Genomic DNA, 25,565 nt, shown 5'->3' on the forward strand with positions numbered 1-25,565 from the left:
TGCCATAAAGACATCACAACAATATGAGACTTAATGAATCTAGGTAGCCTTTTCCACATTTGGTTAGTTTTCTCTGTCGTTGACAAAAATACAGAAGAGTGACGTTTGGAAAGAAAAACAGGCTAAGCACATATTGATGTTCTAGTAAATCATTACAAACTCTGAGATACAAATCAGGCTCTGGTAGGAAATTACGTTACATCATGTCTCATGCAAAGAGGCACTCTCTGCCTGACAAACAGAGTGATCATGTTACAAACAGGATGACTGATGGTCAAGGAAGGTGAAAGGAAAGAATTTACAGGAAATGATTGAAACTGACTCTTTCAAGAGAAGATCAGAGACTATAGCCTCTGTAATTTGAGATCGAGAAAGGATTCATCATGTTTTTGTGCTTTGGTTGTTTTCAGAACTTCAAATATTTTCATTCTGAGCTTTCAGTACACATGACTGGGATTATTAATTTGCAGTCATGTGAACACGTAGTAACAGAAGCTGCTTTAAATTACTGAGAACCAGGGCCATTACTGAAATATAGGTTTAGAATCTGTAGTGTGTTTTGTAGATTTTATGATTATATTCATTGTAGAACCTGGAAAAAAGCTAACCTGTCATTACCATGTCCAGTTATATAACACAATTGTTTTTAACATTGTGTTTACATGCACTTATGTTTAGCCCATCATTCATTTAGGCAGAATCCCCTTACAGATACTGTATATAAAAGACAGAAACATGTTGGGAAAATTTATTTAATGAACACTTTAATTGTAATTATGATGGTCCAAAACTATCTTGGAATCTGAAAGTCAAATAAGAACATTTTATTTGCTCCATGGTTAACTCCATTAGGTTTACACAGAAGAGAGCAGCAAACAGGGGATTTGGCTGTAGAGATGTTAAGGCTTTATTGCCGTAATTTACAGGATCAGCTTTTACTTCCGTTTTTGTTTTACTCTTAAAGGAGCCACATACATATTTCTGACAAAGTAATACCAGGGTGTAAATGACCAAAATAAACTAAATTTGATTTTCTGTATCTCATTACATTTTCTGTGTAATGAAATAAAACACAAATAACTTAACTTAAAAGCAATTTTACTCCTTTCACTTTACTCTTATGTGGAACTTTTGTTCGGTCATAATACATTTAAATTAGTGCAATTTTTCTGCCCATATGACACTTTTGTAAGGCAGTGTATGTGATGCTCTCTGTAAAACAGCCACACTTCGTTTTTTCCATGGTGTGCTGATCTCCTTCTACTGATTCATTTTTTTAAAATTAATTATTAGTTTACTATATTTTACAGTTGTGCTCATCTGTTACAGAGTAAAAGCATTTTAAAATAGTAAAATCAAAGCTAGTGTAAAAAATAAAATGCACTTGACAGCAAAGCAATTATTGTGAAATAATGTAATCTGCATTTATGCAAAAATAATCTTTACAGTAATGTGTGATTGAATACAATTCTTATGAGCTTACTACAAGAAGAAACACAAGCCAAAATTTTAAAAAAGACAGCAAAACAATACAAGGTCATCTCATGATGCAACAACTAAGGAGACATATCAGCAAAATTGGGAATATTTTTGCATGAAACTTTGCCTGTAATGCTACGTTTGAGTTGATAAAATAATAGATCTGTTCATCCATGATGATGAGATAATATCAAACCAGCACAATTTAACAGGGATTGGAGAGCAAATATGGACTTAAGACTGAAAGATAAGAAAAGTTAAACTTATATTTCATGACATATGCAGCACAAATATGGAAGTCTGTCCACAGTGGAGTGCATGTTTACTTTGACATTTGGCAGTGTAGAGAGAAGGGGAAAGACAAGCTGTCAAAACAACTGGAGCACCTAATCCGAGGATTAAAATGATCCATACAGCCTTTGTTTGTCTTCGTCTGTAACAAAATGCAGCCTCAATAGAACTGAAGAGTCCAAGAAATAGACCCAGAGACAGCATGGGAAAGCCAAAATGTCCCAAGTTTAAATCATGACCACTAGACCGACTGCATGCACAGAAAACAAATAAACATGAATTATTGAAACAGGATTATTTAACTAGATACGGGTAGCTACAAATTATTTAATTCTGACATTTAGTAAACCTTTTGAACTTGTAAGATTAGATTTTTTTTTAGCATTTGGTCACAACATAGACAGGCACCCAGGCGAACTCCTGGTTTGTTTTAAGCTACATTAAGTCTTCCCTTCATCCAACCAACCGTCATTAGCAGCTGCTGACTGATGCAGACGCTAACAGAAAGTATGCACACAGACGCTCGCTCACTTAAACAAGGGTGTAAACAAAAACTGTCCTGTAGTGAAGCACCTAAACATTTACCTCCATCCATTGCACTGACACTTTTAAAAGGCCACTGATGAAAATGCTGCTACGTGGTTCTCGAGTTAGCAGGGACATGTGCTACAAGCATCGTTTGCCGACACGCCATGTTAAGCAACAAAACCAAACGCAAACGGAACCCAGGCAAAGTTAGTCCTCCATGATTTCATCTCTGTAGCTGCAGCATTGGGCCCTTTTCAGATCCGGTGAATGGGTCAGCGAGGCGGCATTCACTAGGGCTGAAGTTTGGCAAAACTCTGGAGTTGTCACGAGAAAGGAGGTGATGCAATGCAGGAAGTTATGCATGTGTAAAGATGAGCTTGATCTAGCACTCTAAATTCTGGGGGGGGGGAAAAGAAAAGAAAATCACAAATACAAAATCCCAACATTATTTTCAGATAGTCATTATTTTGTTACCATTCGGGGCAGAAACTGAAAATAATAAAATGTTAAGTATGAGTAGTAAGAAGGTTTTGGGTAATGCTTGGATGTAACATGTGATGCGTGGATAAACATGAATTTTATGCTTGGGAAAAAAACAAAGGAATCAGAACTATAATTGATCTATGTTTATACTGGGCCAAAACCGTCGAGTTCAAATTACTCAAAGCTCCTCAAAATTGAGATTTTTTTTTTTTTAATTAAAATCACACAGGTTTGCTTAATGTTTCCCCTCTGAGCAACAAATAAAACACACGTTTTTACAAAACAAGCAAAGTAGCCTAATTTCTCTGGAAAGGGGATCAGCAAATCACTGAAGATCTGAAACATAAACTTTATCTAACATGTTTGCCTTGAACAAAAATAATAAGAAACAGCAAACAATTTCATAATTTTTTTCAGACTGATCAAATTTGTACTTGTAAAGACCACTTTTCAAATACGAAAGTTGTGTTGTGATGTTGTGCATCTAAACATCTTTGGAGAGTATATAACATAAATATGAATGAAGTCAAAAATGTAGATGATACGTAAGACGAGCGCTGACTCTCGTGATTTGTTGAAATGTATACTACTGCTTCTTCCTTTTCCCTCCTTCCCCACTCATAAGAGAATAAAAAGCTGATGCCTCTGAAATGCCAACAGGCGATTCACCAGTATAACCAGAAACTAAATTGGGGGAGGGGCTATGAACTGCTGATCAAGCAATGTTGTGAAAGAGAGCATATACTAATTGAAGAAGTAGATTTCTCAGTACACTGAGTGATTTACAGTGCACCACAGAGACAATGCATTTCATTATATATGAACATAAACTCACTGTCTTACTGAGTGGAGAACTGAGTCCAAGGAATGCAAACACAGTGTTGTTCTCCTTTGACTGGAAGAAATCCTCGTAGTCCTGAGATGGAAGGACAAAATGTTGATATTTAGTGAAATGCAAATTTATTTTTCTAAATGTTGAAAGATGTTCGCTTGGTTCTCCGTAAGGACGACTTCCTCACGCATTTGCTAATATAATTTACCCAGAAGGCACCGCAAAGTAATGTTGGATTACCTTAGCAAGCGAGAGTGATGGCAGGCAGAGCTGATAATCCGCCCCATCCATGAAACTGGATTATGAGGGGATTACAGAGTTGCGTGAGATCTTAGATGAGAACATATCCGACTGCTCTATCTCATTCACTAACATAGGTAACCTTGAAGGGAAAACATCACTATATTTTAAAGAAAAAAAATCTGCCTGATATGGCAATGTAAAAACAGATTGGTCCTACCATGCCACTGTCTGCCTATTGCTGCAAACAGGAAACAGATTGAGGAAAGATACTTTAATGAGAATAAAGCTGAATACATGTGTGGCCTCTTATTGGCAACACATTTGTGAATGTGAAACAATCTCACCATTTGAATTAGTTTGTCTAAAGCATGTAAGCCAAATGGAATCTTGATTTGAAGGGAAGAAACATGAGGGACAAGGAGACAACACAGTGCAAGCCACGGCTTTGACAGAATCTTGAATTTTGCTCTCAATCAAAAGTTTCTGCAAGGAGCATTTACTCATGTTATTTTCATCAAATATAAAAAATGATTTCATAATCTGAAACATCAAAGGGTGACAAAAAAGCAAAAAACCAAAGAAATCTGTAGGGAGGCAAACACTTTTTATACAGAACCGTATACTTGTTCTGTAATTTTAACAGTGGAAATAAATGCAACAATCATAAACAACAAGTCCAGACAAAATTAGAAAGTAAAACATTTGATATATGCCTTTTAAACTTTCACTGAATTGCACAAATGCACACCTGTGTCGTAGCTGTTTTTATACAGAAATGCAGCATTTAAAAACACATCAGTCCATAAAAAGTAGAGAAACAAACATTTTATCTTTTAATTCTGATTCTCTGTTATGTTTTGTGTTAAATTTCACTAAGCAAAAGATTATAACAAAGTGTGCCATGTTCAGGAGTAACAACATGTGGAATTGCTGCCTAAAAAGAAAAAGATTTATGGTTAAACTTCACCTCGCAAAAACTTGGAAGTTTGAAGAACTGCTGATACTGTGGTGATTATTAAGATATAGAAACTGATATTTATCTTACACCACAGTAGCGATCCTCATTGAAGATCTGTGGAGGCAGTGGATTGCCTTTCTCTGGTTTCTTTTCCTTGGGGATGTTGCGGTACATCCAGAGCCTCTGCTCCTCCAGCATGGTAATGTCGACTTCCTGGAAGTTAATTCGATTTGCCTCCAGGAAACCCACAACTGCCTGCTGATGTTTCTTTACCTAGACAGGTCAAAAGAGGGAGGCTAAATGATTCGCTTTTAAAAGCACCTGAAATATAGACACAGTACTTAATAAAACCAGTATCAGAGCCATTACAGGAAATACAATACACTGTTTTATAACCCCATAAACAACACAAAAGAATGAAAGAAATTCCAATTCTGCCTCTCAGCCCACTGAAAGTTTATTTCATTGCTCACACAAAAACATGCTTTGATATCTACACTTGAAGAGCATTAAAGTCATATGGACTCAATTTGCACTGTGAGCATTAAGAACTATTATTAATTCATGGAGAGGTATAGGTTTGGAATCTCGGATCTGAAATCTTTTAAGCTTGGCATGAATCTCTTCTTACTCCACACAGCAATTAGCTAAAGGCATGCAGTTTAGGATATGATTTAAACATAATATTTGATTTTGTTAATATGTCTGTTTCAGCCATAACTGGGTTGTACGGAATGATGGGTCTGATTGACAAACCTCAGTGAAGCACTGTTTTACAAGCCCCCTGAAACAACAGAAACATACGCAACAGAGTAATGCTCAGAGTGGAAGAGACAGCTGGGATCTGGAGTGGATACAGCTGTTCCCTATGGGGCTGACCTCTGGGAGACTGTGCACCTCTCAGGATGCATGACAGCATTTGTTAACTTTGTGGGAAAGAAACATCCAAAGATATATTTAGAGGAAAAGAAACCTCCCACACTTGAAACATCCATCACACACACAGTATAGGCTCACAGGGCAATTGCTGCAAACCTGTTTCTTCCTGGAATTATCTTTTTTTCTCTTCACTTTGAATATGATTCTTTTAGTCATTTCCAGTACCTTGTTATGCTTTTATTATACATTTTCAGTTTCATTTTTTTTCTCTTCTATTTTACTTCCATTCTGTTGAGACTTCGCCTGTGTAGGTCTAAAGTGATTCATAGTGTTCCAAATTGGATTTGGAGCTCTTGTTTTTGTAACCCAAAGACAATATTCCATATTTCTACATATTAACATAGAGCGGGCTCAGTTAGCTCATAGACAGTCCATGATGAAAACCTTGAAAACGCCTGAGCTGTGTCCGTTAGAGAAACTGAACTGCATTCCTCCCAAAAAAAAATCTTGACACTGAAATGTTCATTTGTACCCAACACAGATGACCAGAATATTATTGAATTAATTAAAACAGCACATTGTGACTCCTTAGTCTTGTTTGTTCAGGTTTTTTGTGCAGTAACTGTAAGAAAAAATGTTATGTTTTAAATTCCTGATTAACCAAGGTTCCACTAAACAGAAGTGAATGCATGTAAACCTCATTCAATTCAAGCAAATTTGGAAAAAAGACTTTAGTCCAAAGGGACGTGAGAAACTGATAAAGACTACTGCTGAACATGGTTCTACAAGCTATTCAATCATAGAATGTACCATGGCTTCAAAGCAAAATGTCTCTATATTAACTTAGATTTAGATTTTTTTTAATTATCTTTCTATACCCAACATGGTCAAACTGGGGGGGGGGATGCTTTCTTTTTACCAAGATAGAATATACTTTAAAGAACAAATAAAACTAGTAATGTTTTATGATACATTCATGCACAAAGCCTAAAAAATTTTGAGACAAATATGGATGACTATATTTGTTGAAGATTAAATGACAAATCGGTACATTTGTGTGGCAGCGTGCATCATACTGTATGTGGGAATTTACATGCTATTTTAGAAGCGGTAAGAATCACAAAGGGGCTTTTGTTCTCGCTTAAAGACAATAAGGGATTGTTCTGTGTGGTCAGTTATAGACAGACTGCAAATAATCCATTATCTCTTAAAGGTTCTTTTTGTCTGGTAGGAAAACAAAAAACAAAAAAAACCACAGTTTTATCTGGACCGCTGGAGTCCATCTGGCCAAAGGTTAGAGCTTCATGGAGAACCAGTGTTAGAAGATCGCAGTGTTAAAATGATAAGGTGAAATGTAGGACGGCTCTAAATATTGAATGAATAAAGTGCTTCTGATTAGTGTCAGCAATAGTATCAGTGGATGAATTAAGCTTTTTTGTTTGGGCTTATCGAATATATTATAAAATATACAGACACAAAAGGATACAAAGACAAAAATGATCACATATTGGTGTCAAAATTCTTAAGAGATTTTTTATTTTTTTAAATCGATTAGCTAAGTGATAAAAGAAAAATAATATTTTATTCACTGACCGGTAAAAGAAAACTACCAATTAAAAACAGTCTCATGCCAAAGGATTAATGCCTCTTGAATTTGTTCACATTTTCTAACCTAAACCAAAAAAAAATCCATGTATTTTATTTGGATTGAAGGCATACTGTACATTACAATTGTAGAACCAGAAGCTCAAGCTTACTTTGCAAATCTAGAGACTACATTTCAGCTCATCCTTCTCGATCTTAGTAAGACTGGATTGAGAGAGTCTCTGTAAATGACAATTTTGAAATACTGCCAGATATTCTCAATTGGGCAACAGAAATTCATAATGCTTGGATCAAAGTAATTTCTTTGCAGCTTTGGGTGTACGTTTAGAAGTTCAATATTGGTCGTGTCTGACTGAAACTTCTTCTATGTTTGCTCTGTCCCCCTACATGGCTTGTGACAAAGTGAAAACAGGACAATGAGTTTCTTTTGACACTAGAACAAATTTACAGACTGACCAACTAATAGTTGTAAATTCATTCTCCCACTTGAGCTGCACGTCTTCGCAGCTCATCCAGAGTAACAGTAGGCCTCTTGGATGCTTCTCTGATTAATGCTATCCTTAACCCAGTCATTATGTGTCTAGTTAGATCTTGTCAGGATTTTACCTGTGACAGTGTTAAATGTCCAAAGCGTGGGATATTATTTTGAAAACCAAACACTGTTTTAAGCTTCTCCACAAATTTATCTCTGACTTTCTGCTGTTTCTTTGTTTTCATTTTCCTGTTTGTCATTTAATTTCTGTGCTGAGAAAAATTACACACAGTTTGACTGTGTTGATATTAATGGTTCAGCCTGTAAGGTAACAAAATGTGAAAAGGTTCAAAGGAATTCTTTAGTAAGGCACAGCACAAAGCCGCACAAATGTAGCCAATTTGGTACATTGGCTACATTTGGTGCCAATGTCAAAATGTTCAATTTTGACATTGGCATTGAGCAAAATGTTCAATTTTGACATTGAACATAAGCTTATTTCTGAGTATGAATATAACTGATGTGACATAAAAAAGAAATTTGATGTTTATGCCACCTAAAATAGTAACTGAACAATACATTCAGATTGTAGATAGATAGATAGATAGATAGATAGATAGATAGATAGATAGATAGATAGATAGATAGATAGATAGATAGATAGATAGATAGATAGATAGATAGATAGATAGATAGATTTGAAAAAACTCATCTCTATTTATTAGACCAGATTTTTTTGCATTTCCATGGAGCCTTCATTCATATCAATAAAATAAATTTTTGATTGGACTCAATAGATCTTTGTAGTGAAGAGAAGAAGATAACCTAATTTGCATATGATCTATTCTCTGCTGATCATTTCCACCCCATTAATCTGCTTGTGTTAAACTGATTATGCTACTCTGGGGTCAAACTTAGACCCTTTTATAACCTATTTTCTCTGTGCTTGCCTGTTTTTTTTTTTTGTTGCACTTTTGTATTTGAGTGCTTTCCAGATTTCCTGACTTTCTATTACTGCCCTTCAATAACAGTCTTTACTTTACAGTCTTCACTTTACACCAACTGAGTGGTTGATTAAATCAAAGCCATTCAGAATGAATAACACTCACATGAGCTTTGCCTTGCACTAGCTGACCCAAATGGTGGAGTTACTTGAGCGTACATGAAAATGTGCGAGACCAAAAAAGAAAAGAAAAAAAAAAAAAAAAAAAACACGAAAAAACAGAGACTCTGTGCTTTGAATGTATGTGTGATGAGATTAAAAATAACTCTTTTGTAAACATTCACAGATTGTAGAGGCCCATTTTGAGGAGCTGAGCATGATAAAATAAATATATTACTCATCTGTACCATTACCTAACTCTTTGAGTATTCATGCAGGAGTGCTGTTTGATGATTTTTCTACTAACACTCATATCAGCTCTGCCCTATTTTAAAATGATGTGTCGGTTGTTTGCCTAGTGGCTACAACACAAAAGCTACATTTGGTGCCCTGTTTGTGTACCATTGTGTACCATTATGGTTTAGAAAATTTAAGGCACCCCATGTCACTGAAACTGTTTTTTTTTTGTTGTTGTTTTTTTTTTAATCTTTTCTCCAAGTCCAAATCCCAAAAATACAATGATTTAAATTTTCAACAAGATATTAGAAAGTACTGCTAGGTTGTGGTATTACTTATAAAAATGCATTTGTGCACCTTTCAAAGAAGATAATATAAGTCAGTTAAAGTGGTTAGATTTCATCCTAGACGGAGCAGCAGACACTGCTGGTGTCTAATAGAATTACATGGGGAAATAAACGGGTTGAAAAGAACATTTCGTAGAGGTTCAGCATTAAAAGGCCTTTATGGATCAAAAGGCGGAGAAGCAGACATAGGAATATGGTTACTGCTGAAGATAAAAGGACGGATGGGAAATAAGGGGGGTATCTTGTAGAATTTCATCGTCTTGACCATTCTTACAACAAAGCAACACACCTTAATTCTCTTTTAAATCTTGTGTGCACCTCTTTAGAAGTTCAGTGTCTTTACGTTTTTGTTCCAAGTTCTTCAGATCAACTTTTTTTTTTTAATCAGAAGGTATCCTGATTAAGAACAAGAATCAATTTCCAAATTTATGATTTAACTTATTAAGGGCAAAAGAGGATCAAAACATGACCATATGAGAACATATGCTTTTGACGTCACACTTTAAATAAATCATAGTAATGTTATCCTTTTGATTTGGTCATGTAATTTTGTGCTAGTGTACAGAGTTGTTTTAACTTTGAGTCAAAAAGCGTAAATGGTGTTTTATTATTATTAATATGTTTTATTATTATATAAGAGATTATCTCACCTGTTTGAATAACGCTGTCTACTTTCACTACTTGGCGTAACTGACGCTCATTATCAGTTACATAATTCATCATATAGGCAGCAACGAAACGTTTTAAGATTTGCAAAGCCCTGTTTCTTTAATCACCTGTCAGCACGTTTCATCACACATTTGCAAACACTCACCGCGATAGAGCCACTTGAGGAAGCGACGTAAACCTTGATGACCATAATCCCAAATTATCGCCAGCAGTCGACTAATGGTTTGTTGTTGCCGAACAACGTTTTTCTGTAACTTGTACAATTTTATTCCTCTCATAAAATGACAAAAACTTGAAAACAGACGAGGCGCAGTGTGCTTCAGCAGAGAAAGAACACGCTGCACCGATATTTAAACTGAGCCATGATAATAAAGCAGCCAGTGACGCTCTTTGAATACATGCAACATAGATCAAGCTGAACTTTACACTTCCGCCCTATCTTTCAAAACAAAATTCCGGAATTAAAGGGCCACGTGGATTTTATAAGATGATATGTTTTATTTTTGTAATTGGGCACACTTCATGTAGTTGCTGAAATGCTTATGTGAATTGATACAATGTAGTACCTCAAAAATATCAAATTTTTGAGAAGCTTAAATTTATTCTGAAAGCAAGCCGATGATTCCGGTTTGTTTTTGAGTATGTTAAGCAACTTAACCCAGTTTTTTAGGTAAAGCAGAGGGGAAAGTTGTGTTCTCTAGGTTTTCTGCCCTGTTTGAAATGTAATGCACTGCTTAGTCTGTTTACATCCATTGTAACAGAAAACGTAACAAAAACAACCAACCAAAGGTGGTTAATTGATCTATTTAAAAAAAAAAACCACACACACAAAATATTTAACAGGAGCACAAGCAACACAGTTGATCAAAACTTCATCAAAAATTACATTTGATTTAATTTTATTTTTATTTAAAAAATAATACAAAACTAAAATCAAAAGCACACTGAAGAGAGGTACAAAACCGACCAATTTTTCTTATCGACCCCTTACACTTTGTTGTGGAAAAAACTATTTTACCAAGCACTGTCAGGTGAAATCACTCAATCAGGTTTATTCATATATCGTGCACAATACAGAGAGCTTGTAGGACAATCAATAATGAAGCCAATCAGAGACAACACATGAGTTTTATACCAAGGATAAGGAATTCAGAACAAGGGGTGAGACAGTCTGGTTCTGATGCAGCTGTAGAAAACAACTCTCAGCCTTGTACAAGTAACAAAAATAGTTCTTTTGGTGAGAGTTCACAAGCATTTCACATGATCAGCAGATGTTAACTTACAGTAATTTTCCACCACAACTTCAACATTTGATAGCAAATAACTCAGTTGTAGCTACTGTGTTTCCCGCATTGTACTCAAAGTGCAACACAATCTGACAATTTGTACTTTAAATACTGAAATTTATCAAAAATATCTAATATCTGATTACTCTATTTGCTCATGTAATGAGCAAATATGTTTTATGGTGAAAAACAAATATTTGAAGCTACAGAAGAGACAGTGCTTCCTACAGTCACAGTATCCTTTGATAGCAGTCTAACAAGACGAAAAATCGGCCAATTCTTAGTTTTTTTTTTATCAGATGTTTTGCTTATTAATTTCAAACACAAAATGAAAATGAATCTAAAGTCAGATTGCCTTTGGTCAAGTTTGTTTTTCATGGTTTCTGATGAGAAACCAGAAACTAGACTCTTGTGTAGGGTATAATCCTAGCCTGCATAAATCTATTTATGCCGGTCCATAGCCTGGGGACCTGCATGAAGTCTACATTCTCCCTGTGAATGTCTGAGTTCTCTCCGTGTAGTCCAGCTTCCACCCACAGTCTAAAAACTACTCCACTAACAACATGTAAAATAAAAAAATTAAAAAATAAAGGTTTTGAAGCGTTATTCCGTGGTCAGATTTTTACTTCAACTAAAACTTGTGAGAGCCACTAGGTGGAAGAACAACAGCGCCTCTCTGGTGACTAAAGGTGTTGCAACAATTGCTGCGGTTGCCATGGCACAGCGTCAGCGGTTGCACTGAATCATGGGGATTGAAAGATAAAGGTTACGGTTTGGCGTCTGTGCTGTCGCTGTGTTTACGCGGGTGATTAAAGGGAAATATATTTCAACGACCAGTCATTACAGCGTAGTTTCTGGGAGAGCGGAGAGAACATTTTCTGTTTTAATTACGGATAAGTCGGCTAAAGCTCGAACTAGCTTGCTACTCCTAGCTAACATTAGCGGTTTGAATCTACAATGAATCTGGTCCCAGCTATGAAGTTTGGTCGGAGCGAAACAGCAGAAAAATAGCGGAAATAAACGAGCAACAGGCAGGTGGGTACTACTAGCATCCCAGCGGTAAACGCAGCCTTCAGTTTTCACCTACCTGTTGAATGTAGGTGTATTTGTTTTAGCCCCGATACAAGGAGCAGCTCTGCCCCAACAAGCACTATTAGCTCTCTAAATAGGTTTACTAATGTTCTGTTGCCAATAACGTGTTATTTTTACTTCGTGTCTTTATGTAAATGTGTTTTATTTGATTTATTATACCTTTCTTGTAAGAAGGCCCCTTCAGTTATAGAGAAAATTTGTTTAGTTACTATTACTTGGCATGGATTGTGTCAACAGTCCACCTGCCAATCACTCAAACTGCAATGATCCGATAATTTGGTGTCACAAAGAACTGTACTTAATTGCTGTTGTGTGTAAGATGATGCCTTTTAATTTTGTTTTGACCAATTTTTAAACACAAAAAGGGAATAAAAAGACAGGCCAGTATAATGGTTGTTAAAAAAGATAAAGGAAAGAAGAGGCTAAAAACAGCAGAAATGACCTGGATGTGACACATGGGGTGAGTGTAAAATCTCATTGTTATTTAAGAATATTGACTCTAGAGTGATTGCACATCTATTATGTTGCATATTGTATAAACATGCTTTATCATCAGAAAATCTGCTGGATAATAAGGCCTGTGCTTCATGTTGTAAACAAATAATCTCTTCTATTTATGTTTGTATGTTGCCATAGATACGTCTCTGTGCTTCTAAAGAACTAGAGAAGTGCATGACCTTTACATTTAATTAACACTGATTAGTTTTCCTAGGCACACAGTATTAAGTGGTACATGTCAAGCAGTCATACAATTTGTACAGGTACACTTTATTCCACTAGAATTATATATTTTAAGATTTATTTTTCCTATTTATTTATTCATTACTGCATATGTTTTTTTCTCTTTCTTTTTGTTTCTGCTTTAGAGCATTTTACCTAATATTCGTATTCTTTTTTTAATTTTTGTATTTGTATCTTTTTACTTTATGGTCACTTTGCTGTGGTTACACAATATTTTTCCTCTGTGGGATGAAAAACTTTTATTAAATAAAATATTATTCTATTCTATTCTATTTTATTCATTAATCTTGAATAAAATAATAGTTGGTGCTGGTCTCACTATTATATAAAAATAGAGGGAAAATAGAAAATTGTCTGACTTGCATAACTATATTTGATGTCAATAAAATAATGTTGACTTAATGGGCTAAAATGTATTTTTTATTAAGTCTGACCTTGTTTTGTCTAAATTACTGCATGTAAGTACTTCCAGAAATTAATATTTACCTCTTAATTAACTCACTGAGGAGATGGGAGTAGTACAGTATTATTTGCTCCAAACATAGAGATGTTTATCCTTAAGCTTAATACAGTCTCATGGAAACTTTAATCTCATGTGTATTGTTGCTTAGTGATCAAGACACGTAATACTGAAAACACTAGTGAAACCAGTTGGCCTACCAGTGCTTATTATAAACTTCAACTAAATGTAAGAGTGCGTAATTTAGTATTGCAATACAAGCGTTAAGGTTAGTTTTCCACTCTTATTTTTAACAAAGACTGTGCATCCTTTATTATTGCTACAGTTAAAGTATTTCTAACAAAACTTTGTTTTTTGTTTTTTTTCTCACTTAAGATTCAGCACACATTATCGAACAGACAGCATGGAAGAATCAGAAAAGGTCCCTGAAGCGATTGAGGACAACCGGATTCTAAGTCGCCAGTCCCGTCGGAGCACAAATAAAGAGTCTCGAGCATCATCGGGGCAGAGGCACAGAAAGAACCATCAGGGAAAAATTCACAGAGAAGACACGATGGTTGAAAGTGTCGACAGCAGATCAAAAACAGGAACCTGCCGATCCGATCCAGATCGAGACCGGATTTCAGATGGAGAGGGTCGGAGAAGTGACGGGTCACTGTATTCTGAGGACTATGAGAACGCTACACAGTCGGAACGCTCACTTTCACCTTTCTCCCAGTCACTCACTCCATCTCCAGTTCCACAGAGAGGGTGCCAGGCAAAGCAGATTTCTAGAAGTCCACTACACAAACTACGTACGTACATTGTTATTTTTTCAATTTTGTATCTGTTAGTTGTCAGATACAGTACATTGTAAAACTATTGGAACACCATAATCTTTTAATGAAATTAAATTACACGCAGGTGGACTCTATTTACTAATTTGGGGACATTTAAGTGCAGATTGGTTGCACTCAATTTTATGTAGAGGTTTCAGAGTAGAGGAGGCTGAATAAAAGTACAACAAATGTTTCAGAGTTTTCATTTTAAAAAAGATGTAAAAGTCTTTTTTTGTGTCCATTTTACAGGAATGCACTACTTTGTGTTGGCTTATCACATAAAATCCATCTAAGATTTGTTGAAGTCTGTGATTATAACGTGACAAAAATGTAGACTATGAAGACTTTTGCAAGACTCTTAAGTAAATAACACATACCAATTTATTCGTTTTTGTCCAGATGATGGCAGTATAACCCCAATTTTAACATCTCAGTCTTCATCTAGAACAGAACCAGTAATAAGTTGTTTTAATTGTAAATTAATGATTGTAATCATAATAATGCTGTTATTCAAGCTTCATTTGGACATTTAAAAAAAAAATCTAAGTTCAAAGACGTTGCATTGATGAATGGCGTTAAACTGCAACCAATTAGCATGCCTTTTATGTTGACAACCATCTGTTTGTTTTGTTTTTTTGGCAGGTGGGGTTGGGCGCTGGAATGCATCTCGGCCACAGCGACCTGGAGGCCTTCCTGTCACACAGCACCACCGCAAGGGAAATCGGTCTCAAAGCAAAGAGTCTACACCGCCTAAAGACCTGGATCTGGTGACCAAGCGGATGCTTTCAGCCCGCCTACTGAAGATCAATGAATTGCGGAACTCTCTTGCTGAACTAAAGCAGCAGAATGATGAACTGAAGAAGGAAAATAGAACCCTCAGACAGGTAAACTTGCTTTCTGTTAAAGTTAACAGGTTTTTTTCTTAAGTAAATAATTTTATCGTGTAATAAGACTTCTTGTGACAGTGTCAATAAGTACCGGTAATCATAATGTTACATTTACAAGTTCATTTTTAAATCGTCCTTTTCTAACTTCAGCTTCAGGTACGTCAGGAGAAAGCCCTGCAGCGCTATGACGACACAGAAAGTGAGATTTCCCAGCTCCTGGCGCGCCACTCCAATGAGATCCATGTGCTACGGGAGCGACTGCGGCGCACTCAAGAGCGGGAACGGACAGCTGAGCGGCGGTTAAAGGAGAGCGAGGAGCAGTTGCATCGGAGCCAAGCCACGGTCACGCGACTAAAGAAGCTGGTGGACCAGCAAGAATTGGGGACCAGGGATGAGCTAAGTCGTAGCTTTGAAGAGGAGAAAACTCGGGCCCAAGAGGCACAACGTAAAGTCAAGGTAAATTCATCCATGGTTATTTTTTGCTAGATTTCTATTACTATCGAAGTAGTACCATATTTAAAGTGCGCTGCAAATTGCACGTAATGTATTAATGCATTCATGCCACTGTTCAAAGTTTCATTGTAATGTCACGTTGGTTCCTTTGTTTTCTTTTGGCGAGGTTGGTGTGTAAAGTTTTTTTGTGTGTGTATTTCAAGGACCTGGAGCGCAGCATTGAGCTGAGCAACAACAGTTTTCAGAGGCAGCTTGGTGCAGAGAAGAAGAAGACTATGAATTCTCAGGAGGAGGTGAAGATTCTGCAGGAGGAGCTGGACCGACTGACCAATAAACTCAAGGTACAGCATACAAGTATGCTTTATTCAGGTTCTTAAGCAGCCCTGAAGACTTTGAGCAAAGCTTTGTTGCATCTTGTGCACTGTGAGATTTTTTTTCTTCTTTGATCAGGAAAAGGAAAGGGAGCTAGATGCTAAAAATATTTACTCCAACCGTTTGGTAAAACCAGCATTACGGAAAGATGGTGAAAGTAGTACAAAGCGGAAACGTAAGTCACTGTTGCGCAAAAAGACAGATAAACAGAGGTGGTTTATGAGGGATTTCCTTTTAAATATGACCATCATTACATGATATCTGTTTTTATCTTGTTTAGTCACAGTACTTTACAGCACCAAGGCAGTACAAACTGAAGACAAAATGTCAAGTCAGGATTTCCCCTCTCCACCCCCTGCCATCAGTGACACCAATGAGTACAGCGGACAGTCAGCTGGCGAATACCTGTCTTTGAAGGTGCCTTGTTCATCCTTTACTTTTCTGTCAGGGTTACTGTTTGCGTGCAGTTATTTGGTTAAATTCACATCTTTCATTCTGTTTCTGACATTATGTCATCCAGGATCTTGACAGGGTGAACAAACCAGCAGAGTCAGATAAGGTTTCTCAAAAAACCGATGAACACAAAACGAGAGGAAGGCATGAGGAGGAATTGGTGAGGGAGCAGGAGACGCAGCAGAGAGAGGGACTCAACCAGGAGCTGAATGTCCTCAAAGAGAAGCTGAGCAGACTAAAAAATGGTAAAAAGAAACTAAACGGGAACAGGAACAGTCCACATATGTTGCTTTTATCTATGCATAATCTATGTGAAATACTAAGTCATGGCTTTAATCTTAACCTGACACATTATATCTGCAGACATAAAGAAAGAACAGGAAGAGGATGAGGATAGCAAGACGTCAAATTCCCTGTTCAGCCAGAAAGAAGAAGACAACTACTGGAAGCATGGCCACGTCCAGGAGGAGGTGGCGCGATGGAACAAAGAATCTACGTCCAGTCAGCAGGCGACAGAGGAAGCACGTCGAAAGAAAGAGCAGCTGTTGGCTAAGATGCGAGAAATAGATCGTCAAAACCGGGAAGCACAGGACTCTGTGTTCATTGAGTCACCTCTTTCTGAATCCAGAAAAATTAATAACGTCGCTTCTCCACATCCACCTGAGGATAGAAACCGTAACTTTTCGGTTTTCAACCACTCTGAGTCAGAGGAGACAAGATCGATGCTGGCTGGAGATAGAGAAGATGGAAGGAGGAGACAAAGTGTGGAGCATGGAGGTTTTACAGCTGGGAGGAGAGCATTGCGGCCCCATACCTCCAGTGATGACCTGGCATTTGGAAGGTACGCACCTTCGTTTGGACACTTAGCGTCCCGGGTTTCCCCTGGCTTCCCTCCAGCTCCGCCAAGCGACGGCAAAAACACTGCATTAGAAGCCATAGGACTTTTTAATGTTGGAATGATGGTAATTGAGAAGGAAACAGAAACGAAAACAGAGAAAGACAAGAAATCAAGCCTCATGGAGCAGCTGTTTGGTGCCCAGACCATTCCTGCTGGTGACAGTTTCAGTGCTTCCAATAAAATGAAGGTGCTTAATAGCCCTCCAACAACCAACGGGGTACGTTCAAGACGGGAAGGTTTACATCGCTTCAGTTCGGGTTCCTCTACACCTCCACCGTCTTCCAGTATCATCGACAAGGCTCTAAACGTTGCAGACAGTAAACCTGCCATCCGTGCCATCCCCTCCTTTGATGACGACATAGAGGAACTCACTTTATAAATAAATATTTCAGTGGCAGCCAGTGAGTGCATTCTTTAACCAGGATATAACTCAGGTTGAAATAATGATGAAGGGGAGTCTTTTGTTTCTCGTCAAATGATGCGCAAAACATTTTTTGTGCAGAACCAGCTCAAATACAACATGTCAAATATATTGACACTGTATTGACTGCCTACAGTGTCAATGTAAGCAGTCAATAATGAAATATAACAGTTAAACTTTGGGGTTACATACAAGATTTCCGTTTATTCTGTGCATTAACTGACATTATGAATTTTTAGTACACTTTTTCATCTTGGCAACCTGATATTTAGATCAGTTGTTTGGTTGAGGTGGGCCGGCCTTCACTCTGTCCCACTAGTGGATCTGAATGAGGTCTCCTAAACAAAATTATTTAATTTTATCATTATTATAATTATTATTATACATCTGTTCTATAGATGGATTTTTAGTCTTTTGATAGGTTAAAATATAAGAATATATATTTGAAATAGTTAGACAATCAGTATGTTTAGAGTGCTCATGAGCATCTATAAATGTTTTTAGTGTATTGGTGTTGTATGCCCAGCTGTAACAGAAACATTATGACTTGTGTTATGGCTTTCTTTATCCTGCACTGATTCCAAAGGCACAGACAATCAGCACTAACATTCTCATTTTGGGGGATTTTTTATTTTATTTTATTCGTTTGTATACTTAAAATTATTTTTGATCTTGCTATAATATAAACCTGTCAGGGACTACAGATGAAAATTAGCCTGTTGGCTAAATCTTGTCACATTTTCAGGGTCTGTCCATGGTAACTGATGTTCATATTTAAGTAAATAAATAAATAAAAATCCACCATTTATACAGCAACATTGCACACAAGTGTAAGCACTCTCAGCCTGTCTTTAATTTTCATTTAATTTTACTTCATTTGTCAGGTATTTATAGGCTATTTGGTACATTTTTGTGAAATTGTTTATTCTTGTAGATTGTGATATATTTTTAAATAATTCCTGAACAATAAAAATGGCTTGACTTTTAATTTTGACATTGTTTTATTTATTCATTTTTTTAAAGTTCATCCATAGGCTTTTGTTATATTACTTTACAATTTTGCCTGCTTATCGGACTGTGGCGCTCTTGGAACGTCATCCACGAAGCGGGAAGCCCCGCTGCGGTGTCTGGAGCGTCTCCGAGCAACCACGGCCTGACGCAACTATTCCCGCCCCTCTTCCGGTAGCTCCCCGATCGGATTCGGCTGCTCCAGTCAGAACAGCGGTTCTTGTGGGCTTCACCTCTGCAGTTAATGAGCCACTTATGCGATGACGAGCTGATATGCGGCTGCTCGGACTTTCAGACAAGGTAATTTCTGCACTTTTCGTATTGCGTTTGCATCTCTCAGTGTGGCAGAAAAGCAAAAAAATAAAATAAAAAATAAAATACAGAGTCAAGTTACTGCTCTCATATAAAATAGCCTTTGTGGAAATATTTTTTTGATCTTAGATTGGTGATGTTCCAATGTCTGCTGATGCACTAGACGTCAAATAGACGTTCAAAAAAGAATCAAAATGAATTTTTATAGTTTGTTAGTTTATTACCAAACTTTAAAATGAACTGTAAATTATGATTGTTATACATATGATGGAATTTGATTTACATACATCATGTAGTACTGGTAGAGTTAAAGCAAAATATACGTTTTTTCTTTTGTGAATTGGCATTCCTCTGGAATTATGCTAAAACTGTTTCTCAAAGTAACAAAAATAACAATATATTTATTTCTAAACATTGGCATATTTGTCTCATTTATACAATTAGTACACTAAACTGAAAACATATAATATCTATAAATTAAAGTGAGAGTCTCATGAAGCTTTTGTCATAGCAATGGTATAATTTGGTATACCATTGTTGTGGTAAGCTGACAATGGTATACCATGACAACCGTATACAATTGAGCTTGCCAATGCCGTTGGCATTGAGCTTTATAAAGAGCTTGCTTGGCTTATGTTTTTTGAAAACATTCTCATGTTTTCATGTAGTATACGCTCTGAAATTTGAAACCTCTCGAGGACATAATAACAGGCAGGTTATGGAAAACATAACACGAAAGCCTGATTGGTTTCTGGCAGTGTTTGTTGTGTAGACATGACTGCAATGTTCCAGATACGGGAGCCAAACTTTACAAGCTGCTTAGTCAGGCCAGGTTTTTCCACAAAGTAGCTACAGTTAATAATATGGTAAAATAAATTTAAAACCAGAGTAAACAGTCTGATGGTTGATTATGACATTTGACATAACAGTGGGTTTTCCAGCCCATATACAGTATTTTATAATAAATCTGCAAAAAGGTGGCTTACAAATTTCTTACAGAGATCCAAATGTCTGTTCAAAAACTAGTAGAATTCAATAGATCATTTAAGATTTTTTTTAAAGTAATTTGAAACCTTTTGTTAGCATGAGCATGTTATGGACTATTTGCAAATCCTCCTTGCTCAGCACTTCCTGTTCAAAATTTTAATCAACTCATTAGCTTGCACTCACAGCCTTTACAAATGTTTCAAAAATGCATGCTTCCTGTTTTAGGGCTCTTCTCTAACAGCGTTGTCTCAGGGGCCACATTGATTCCTGTCGAGACTAAGAAGCGGATCCATTTGTAGGTATTCATAAGTCAGCTGCTCTGCACAGTCAGAGGTCTAATCTACCATGCAGGAAAGCCAAGTCGATCATTAGATACAAGGACAGTGACTTCACTGAAGGTTTGTTGTTAGAACATTTGAGACCACTTTGCAAGAAAACAAAAAAAGTGGGAGATCTGCTTTTGTGCTTTAATGTTTGCACCACAATGAAATGGAGAGTGTACATTGTTTGCTTCACTTAATTTTTGCTTTGGAGATAAATGACTGTAGCAATGCTATTGTCTTGTGTTGACTGTAGGATGCAGATTGCTCTGTAAAAAAGAATTGATCCTAAGATATCCTTTTCCATTCTGATGATTATCGAAGTACTGATGTGTTTGATGAGTCCGCTCAACCCTTTGCTGTAGGTTGTTTTTTATCTGCTATTCACAAAAACGTGTATTTGCAGTTCAGAGAAGATTACTTTTGCATTTTAGATCGTAAAAACAATTCAGTCAGCAGCAATGAAACTTAAAAATTGAGCTTAAATTTAAATTTCAGCATACAGAGTATGCATACGTATGTAGCCTTTACTGTTAATTTACCCCCCCTAAAACCTAGATAATGGATGTATTTAAATATGACCAATTTAACAGATTCTGTTTGAGCTCTAATTAGCTAGTTTTTATGTGATCACATTGCTAAAAGCATTCACTGCCTTCTCCAATGCTAGTGCTAATAAGAAGATTTTATGCTTTAATGCTTGTTGGAAATACCAGGCAGCCCATAATGTACATACACTATTTTTTGACATGCTTTAAATTACTGCTGATTTACATTTCTTTGGGCTTTCTAAAAGTTATTAACAGAACCTCATCGTTTTCAGAAAAATGACTTTGAGAAACCAGAATTGTCTACAACAACAAAGGAATGGAACATTAAATTGAATCTTTAGGCATCTTGTCTAGATCAGCAGCAAACTATGAAGAAATTAGAGATGATGCAGTTATTCCATTATCCTACATTAGATAATAGACCCCTTATTATGAGTTTGTGGATTTGTTTTTTTCTATCTTGCTGTATAAGCCTGTAGGATTATATTACTTCTCTGACCACAGCATAATTGAGCTTCAACTGTTTCACTGTTGCATTAAAATCCCTTCAGGATCATCATCCCTACGTTTTAGACACGAGTGACTCTAAGGCCACCGGCCATAGCGCCCTAGTTCCCAGTAACCTGATAAGACTGGTTGATGCAATAAACATTGTGGACAGGAGGTGGAAAATTGCTGATTCATTAGAAGACTGTGTGGTTGCTTTGGAGATGACTTGTTTCTGTGAAATTAAAATCCTGGTGGTCTGATACCCCCAGTGGACTTAGCCTTAGTTTATTCCTGTTATTAACTAGCTGTTAGGCTTTAGGGTGATTAGCTCATCGGTTTTGTCTCCTGCCTGTGGCAGATAGTTGCCATTGGTTTTCAGAGTAAACAATGCATTTGTAATAAAACTCTAGCATCAATCAAGATGGTAGGGCTTTAGTTTTAACAGTTTATTGTGTTTTTTTTTGTTGTTGTTTTTTTTTGCATTCAGCAGACTGATGATGGACGCCACTTCATCTCCACAGATCGTGGAGGAGGCAGAGTCTAGGAGCAGTGTAGATCTTCATGGAGATGACGATCTATTGACGCTAAAGGCTTTGACTGAAAAATTAAGACTGGAGACCAGGAGGCCGTCTTATCTGGAGTGGAAAGCTCAACTGGAGGCAGAAAGCTTCAAAGATTCACAGACTGGAAAATTACAGATTCAGGAGGACCGGGATGGGCAACCAGTCACGTACAAAGAGGCTGCATCAAACTCGGATAAAAGTCAGCGAAAGCAACCCTCAGGTGTGCTGAAGGGCTTTGAAAACATCGACGAAGCGCTCTCTTGGCTCAGAAAAGAACTGGTGAGCTGGTTTAATATTTTTGATCATTGGACATTTTAGACATATTTGTTTTGGTTCCATATTTCACAGAAGTACTGTGCAACATTTGAGATTCAAACGCAAACCTTTTCTTTTGCTACTTAGCCAATTAGAGGTTAACAAAGCTCACGCTGTCCAATTAGTGGCCAGAAGAATGCCATTCAAGTCAGACAGTGTGATCGATTGTGAATCGGACAATAGAATTACAGATTTTTCTGCAAGTGTAATCATCTTTACTCTGCTCAATTACTCTGCATATTCAGCCACGGCTCATGAGCTCGGATCGAGCAAACAAAGAGGCACTTATGGAGGCGGACTTGCACAGTATGGGGCTGCAAACATATTGCACAAGGACCCCAGCGGATTGTGATCTTTGTGCAGGAGGGAATGAGCAAAAAACGAGAAGCTTGTTTGTGGACGTCCCACTGTGAGCTTTCCTTTTAGATGCTGCTTCACAATAAGGACCACACACGGAGATCTGAGGTCAATAAAGTCCATATAAGCAATGAACATCTTGTTACATTTCAGTAAGTGCTCTAAAAGTGCCTTAAAGGAAGGCTTGTGCACTCTAAAACAGCTTTAATGCACTGTTGTGACAATGAAAACAACAGAAATGTCCAGTGTTCTGATAGAGTAATTGCCTCTTGTCTCCTCTTGTTTAGACAGATATGCGCTTGCAAGACCAGCAGCTGGCCAGACAGCTCATTCGACTCCGGAGCGACATCAACATGCTGAAGATCGAGCAGACGTGCCACCTGCACCGTCGCATGCTCAACGACGCCACCTTCGGCCTTGAGGAAAAGGACGAGCTGTCCGACCTGCTGTGCGAGTGCCCCGTCACCCCAGGGCTCGGGCTGTCGGCCCCCCTGAGACTAATCGGGGTCACTAAGATGAACATTAACTCTCGAAGGTTCTCACTCTGCTAGGTCAAACTTTGTGAAAAGTGACTATAAGAAATCCTTAAAAGCTTGCTGAGGACTAGGTTTGAGTCATGTAAGTCAACAGATAGTGTATTTGCCATTAAAGTTCCTTGCAAAAGCATTGATGCCCTTTGACCTTTTACACATACACAAAATGCAGTGGGTGGAGGAACAGGATTTGCATTAAAGTCGTGGGAGATATTATAGAATTTATTAGTGATCTGTCCGACAGGGAGAATGTAGAGCAAAAACAGAAGTGGGCCCAATACAGAGCCTAGATGAATACAAGTGGAACCTGACATGATGGTGTGTAAATGGACACCCAGGATTCTGTTTTCAAAAAGGTCATTTTTTTTTAATAATTCAGAGGGCTCAACAATATAAAAATTGAAATTCTCCTTATTAGTCTTATTGTAATTTGTTGTCTTACTAGACATAGCCTGTTTCTTGTAAATTTATTGATTTAATCATGTAATCAGCTAGAATAATTTCAATTATTTTGGGTAGGCATGGCTCTTGGAGGCTTTACTGTTGAGTTAGTGCTGCTATATATTCAGAAGTGAGCAAAATACAGGATAAGGAAGCTTTAATCAGGTGTCGTTAGTGCTTAAGTATTGATTCAAAAAACTGCAAACTGAAATACATAAGTACAAAAGTACAGGTTGTTTTCATCTTTGATTTCTGACTTTAAGCTATCTATTGATTTTTGAGTTACTAATCAGGATTTTGACTTACTAACTGGGATTTCCAGCCAGGAGACAGAGATGTTGCACAAAGCTGATGGGAAGTGATCAGAAATAAAGGACCTGAGACTGAGGCGAATAGTATCACATCAATTTCACAATGAGGCTTATTCAAGAAAAACAGGGCTTACTTTTACCACAGGATTTTCAAAAATATATCATAAGCCTAGAGTTCATTTTTTAGCCAGCCCAGAAACTCTGATCTGTTTTCACAAACCTTAATTTATTCTGTTAAATTTCAGAGAGCTACAAAAATTGCACCCTTGGTTCAGATAATCTTTGAATAACTGTCCTCTGTGCTTGCAGACTGAAAGCAGAATTAGGCAAGTGCAAAAGCAGCAACAAGTGGACACCATTCTCTAATCCTTGAATCTTTCTGTCCAAAAAGAGAACCCCATAAAGAATTTAGTAGGTGTAAAGATTTTCATGAATGACCGACACCTCTTTTTAAAGTTATTACTGCTAATAATACACCGTTGTTTTAAAGAGAGACAATCAAGTGTTTTAATATGTACTAGTGTCTGTGCAGTAAATGTTTAAGACCAATTCATCACTTGAAGTGAAGAATGTTTTCTTCACACTGCAGCTCTGCCCACCAGCTGTCCTTTATGTTATTAATTTCATGCCTAAACAGATTCATTTGCATGATAAAATGGCAGCCTTGAAACTCATCACTATCTGCATGACAGCCATGAAATCTGACACAACACCCAAATAAAGAAAGACTGGATATTTTCTTTAAAAGTAGGTTAAATAAGTCTGTAATGATTTAAGCAGTTTCTACAAAATATGTCCTCTGTTAACTTTTCCCTCGCAGTGATGTTTATGCTCCTGAAAGAGAAATGAATCCCACAGCTGCCGCCCGCTACCAGTAAAACAGCAGATGTGACACCACAGACAGAGCCACTTCTCACCAGGGCCAGGCTGCAAACTGTAGCGTGAACACGGCAGACAGAAACGCCACCGAGGTGAACCGCAGGGTGACATGGGCCAGATTCCCAGACTTCCTTCTCAGACTCACGGCGAGACTTTTGTGTGGGAGTGTTTTGGCACATCTCTCAGATATGAACTGCGAAGATGAACTGCTTGGTGCCACGAACAGGAAAAAGAAGCTTGATAATTTATATTTTGCCAACCACATTGGCTACTTTTTAGATGCTGACTTGAATTATCTTAACTTTCCCTACTGAAAATATCTTTTGTTCATTTATTAGTGATTTACTCCAAGTCTTTGACAAGCAAAACAAAATTTTACTGTTAAGTGGGGTGTACTTACAAACTTTATGTAAGAGGAAAATTTTAATCCAGTACTGGAATCATGTCCAAGAGTGGAAAAATAGCTTTACCAACATAGGAATGGTAATTTTAG

The 25,565-nt window shown here is 37.2% G+C and overlaps 3 protein-coding genes across 8 annotated transcripts; 2 read left to right on the plus strand and 1 right to left on the minus strand.

Moving 5' to 3' along the window:
* Positions 1-734: 734 nt before the first annotated feature.
* On the minus strand, positions 735-10,522 carry sh3bgrl2 (SH3 domain binding glutamate-rich protein like 2). 2 transcript variants are annotated; one of them, XM_032584459.1, is made up of 4 exons: positions 10,271-10,522; positions 4,902-5,087; positions 3,625-3,697; positions 735-2,695 (listed from the first exon to the last, which is right to left on the minus strand). In XM_032584459.1, exons 1-4 carry the CDS (start codon positions 10,313-10,315, stop codon positions 2,622-2,624), a joined length of 378 nt encoding a protein of 125 aa, XP_032440350.1. In that variant the 5' UTR covers positions 10,316-10,522; the 3' UTR covers positions 735-2,621. The 2 variants fall into 2 exon arrangements, with proteins under 2 accessions (XP_032440350.1, XP_032440351.1); XM_032584460.1 differs by having other exon boundaries at positions 3,617-3,697; positions 10,271-10,520.
* Positions 10,523-12,112: 1,590 nt separating this feature from the next.
* On the plus strand, positions 12,113-18,994 carry lca5 (lebercilin LCA5). 3 transcript variants are annotated; one of them, XM_032586215.1, is made up of 10 exons: positions 12,113-12,963; positions 14,080-14,498; positions 15,165-15,406; positions 15,560-15,865; positions 16,066-16,203; positions 16,313-16,409; positions 16,515-16,651; positions 16,755-16,932; positions 17,051-17,983; positions 18,038-18,994. In XM_032586215.1, the coding sequence occupies exons 1-9, from the start codon at positions 12,959-12,961 to the stop codon at positions 17,962-17,964; spliced, it is 2,436 nt and encodes an 811-aa protein (XP_032442106.1). In that variant the 5' UTR covers positions 12,113-12,958; the 3' UTR covers positions 17,965-17,983; positions 18,038-18,994. The 3 variants fall into 3 exon arrangements, with proteins under 3 accessions (XP_032442106.1, XP_032442107.1, XP_032442104.1); XM_032586216.1 differs by having other exon boundaries at positions 12,113-12,446; positions 12,869-12,963; positions 17,051-18,994; XM_032586213.1 differs by having other exon boundaries at positions 17,051-18,994.
* Positions 18,995-19,199: 205 nt separating this feature from the next.
* fam167ab (family with sequence similarity 167 member Ab) lies at positions 19,200-24,270 on the plus strand. Of its 3 annotated transcripts, none has more exons than XM_032585843.1 (3): positions 19,200-19,314; positions 22,161-22,515; positions 23,196-24,270. In XM_032585843.1, the coding sequence occupies exons 1-3, from the start codon at positions 19,259-19,261 to the stop codon at positions 23,457-23,459; spliced, it is 675 nt and encodes a 224-aa protein (XP_032441734.1). In that variant the 5' UTR covers positions 19,200-19,258; the 3' UTR covers positions 23,460-24,270. The 3 variants fall into 3 exon arrangements, with proteins under 3 accessions (XP_032441734.1, XP_032441735.1, XP_032441736.1); XM_032585844.1 differs by having other exon boundaries at positions 22,164-22,515; XM_032585845.1 differs by having other exon boundaries at positions 19,201-19,314; positions 22,195-22,515.
* The last annotated feature ends 1,295 nt before the right edge of the window (positions 24,271-25,565 follow it).

The sequence above is a fragment of the Xiphophorus hellerii genome, chromosome 15, assembly GCF_003331165.1.
Source record: "Xiphophorus hellerii strain 12219 chromosome 15, Xiphophorus_hellerii-4.1, whole genome shotgun sequence".
Lineage (NCBI taxonomy): Eukaryota > Metazoa > Chordata > Actinopteri > Cyprinodontiformes > Poeciliidae > Xiphophorus > Xiphophorus hellerii.

Bases quoted from the DNA above. Each gene is read 5' to 3' on its own strand.
- fam167ab (XM_032585843.1), top strand. From the start codon at position 19,259: ATGAGCCACTTATGCGATGACGAGCTGATATGCGGCTGCTCGGACTTT. The intron at 19,315-22,160 runs GTAATTTCTGCA...TTTTGCATTCAG, and splicing joins TGCTCGGACTTTCAGACAAG to CAGACTGATGATGGACGCCA. The intron at 22,516-23,195 runs GTGAGCTGGTTT...CCTCTTGTTTAG, and splicing joins CTTGGCTCAGAAAAGAACTG to ACAGATATGCGCTTGCAAGA.
- sh3bgrl2 (XM_032584459.1), bottom strand. From the start codon at position 10,315: ATGGTCATCAAGGTTTACGTCGCTTCCTCAAGTGGCTCTATCGCG. The intron at 5,088-10,270 runs GTGAGTGTTTGC...TGACCTGTCTAG, and splicing joins CCTCAAGTGGCTCTATCGCG to GTAAAGAAACATCAGCAGGC. The intron at 3,698-4,901 runs GTAAGATAAATA...CTTCCATCTCAG, and splicing joins ATGAGGATCGCTACTGTGGT to GACTACGAGGATTTCTTCCA.
- lca5 (XM_032586213.1), top strand. The intron at 15,866-16,065 runs GTAAATTCATCC...GTGTATTTCAAG, and splicing joins AGGCACAACGTAAAGTCAAG to GACCTGGAGCGCAGCATTGA. The intron at 16,204-16,312 runs GTACAGCATACA...TTCTTTGATCAG, and splicing joins GACTGACCAATAAACTCAAG to GAAAAGGAAAGGGAGCTAGA.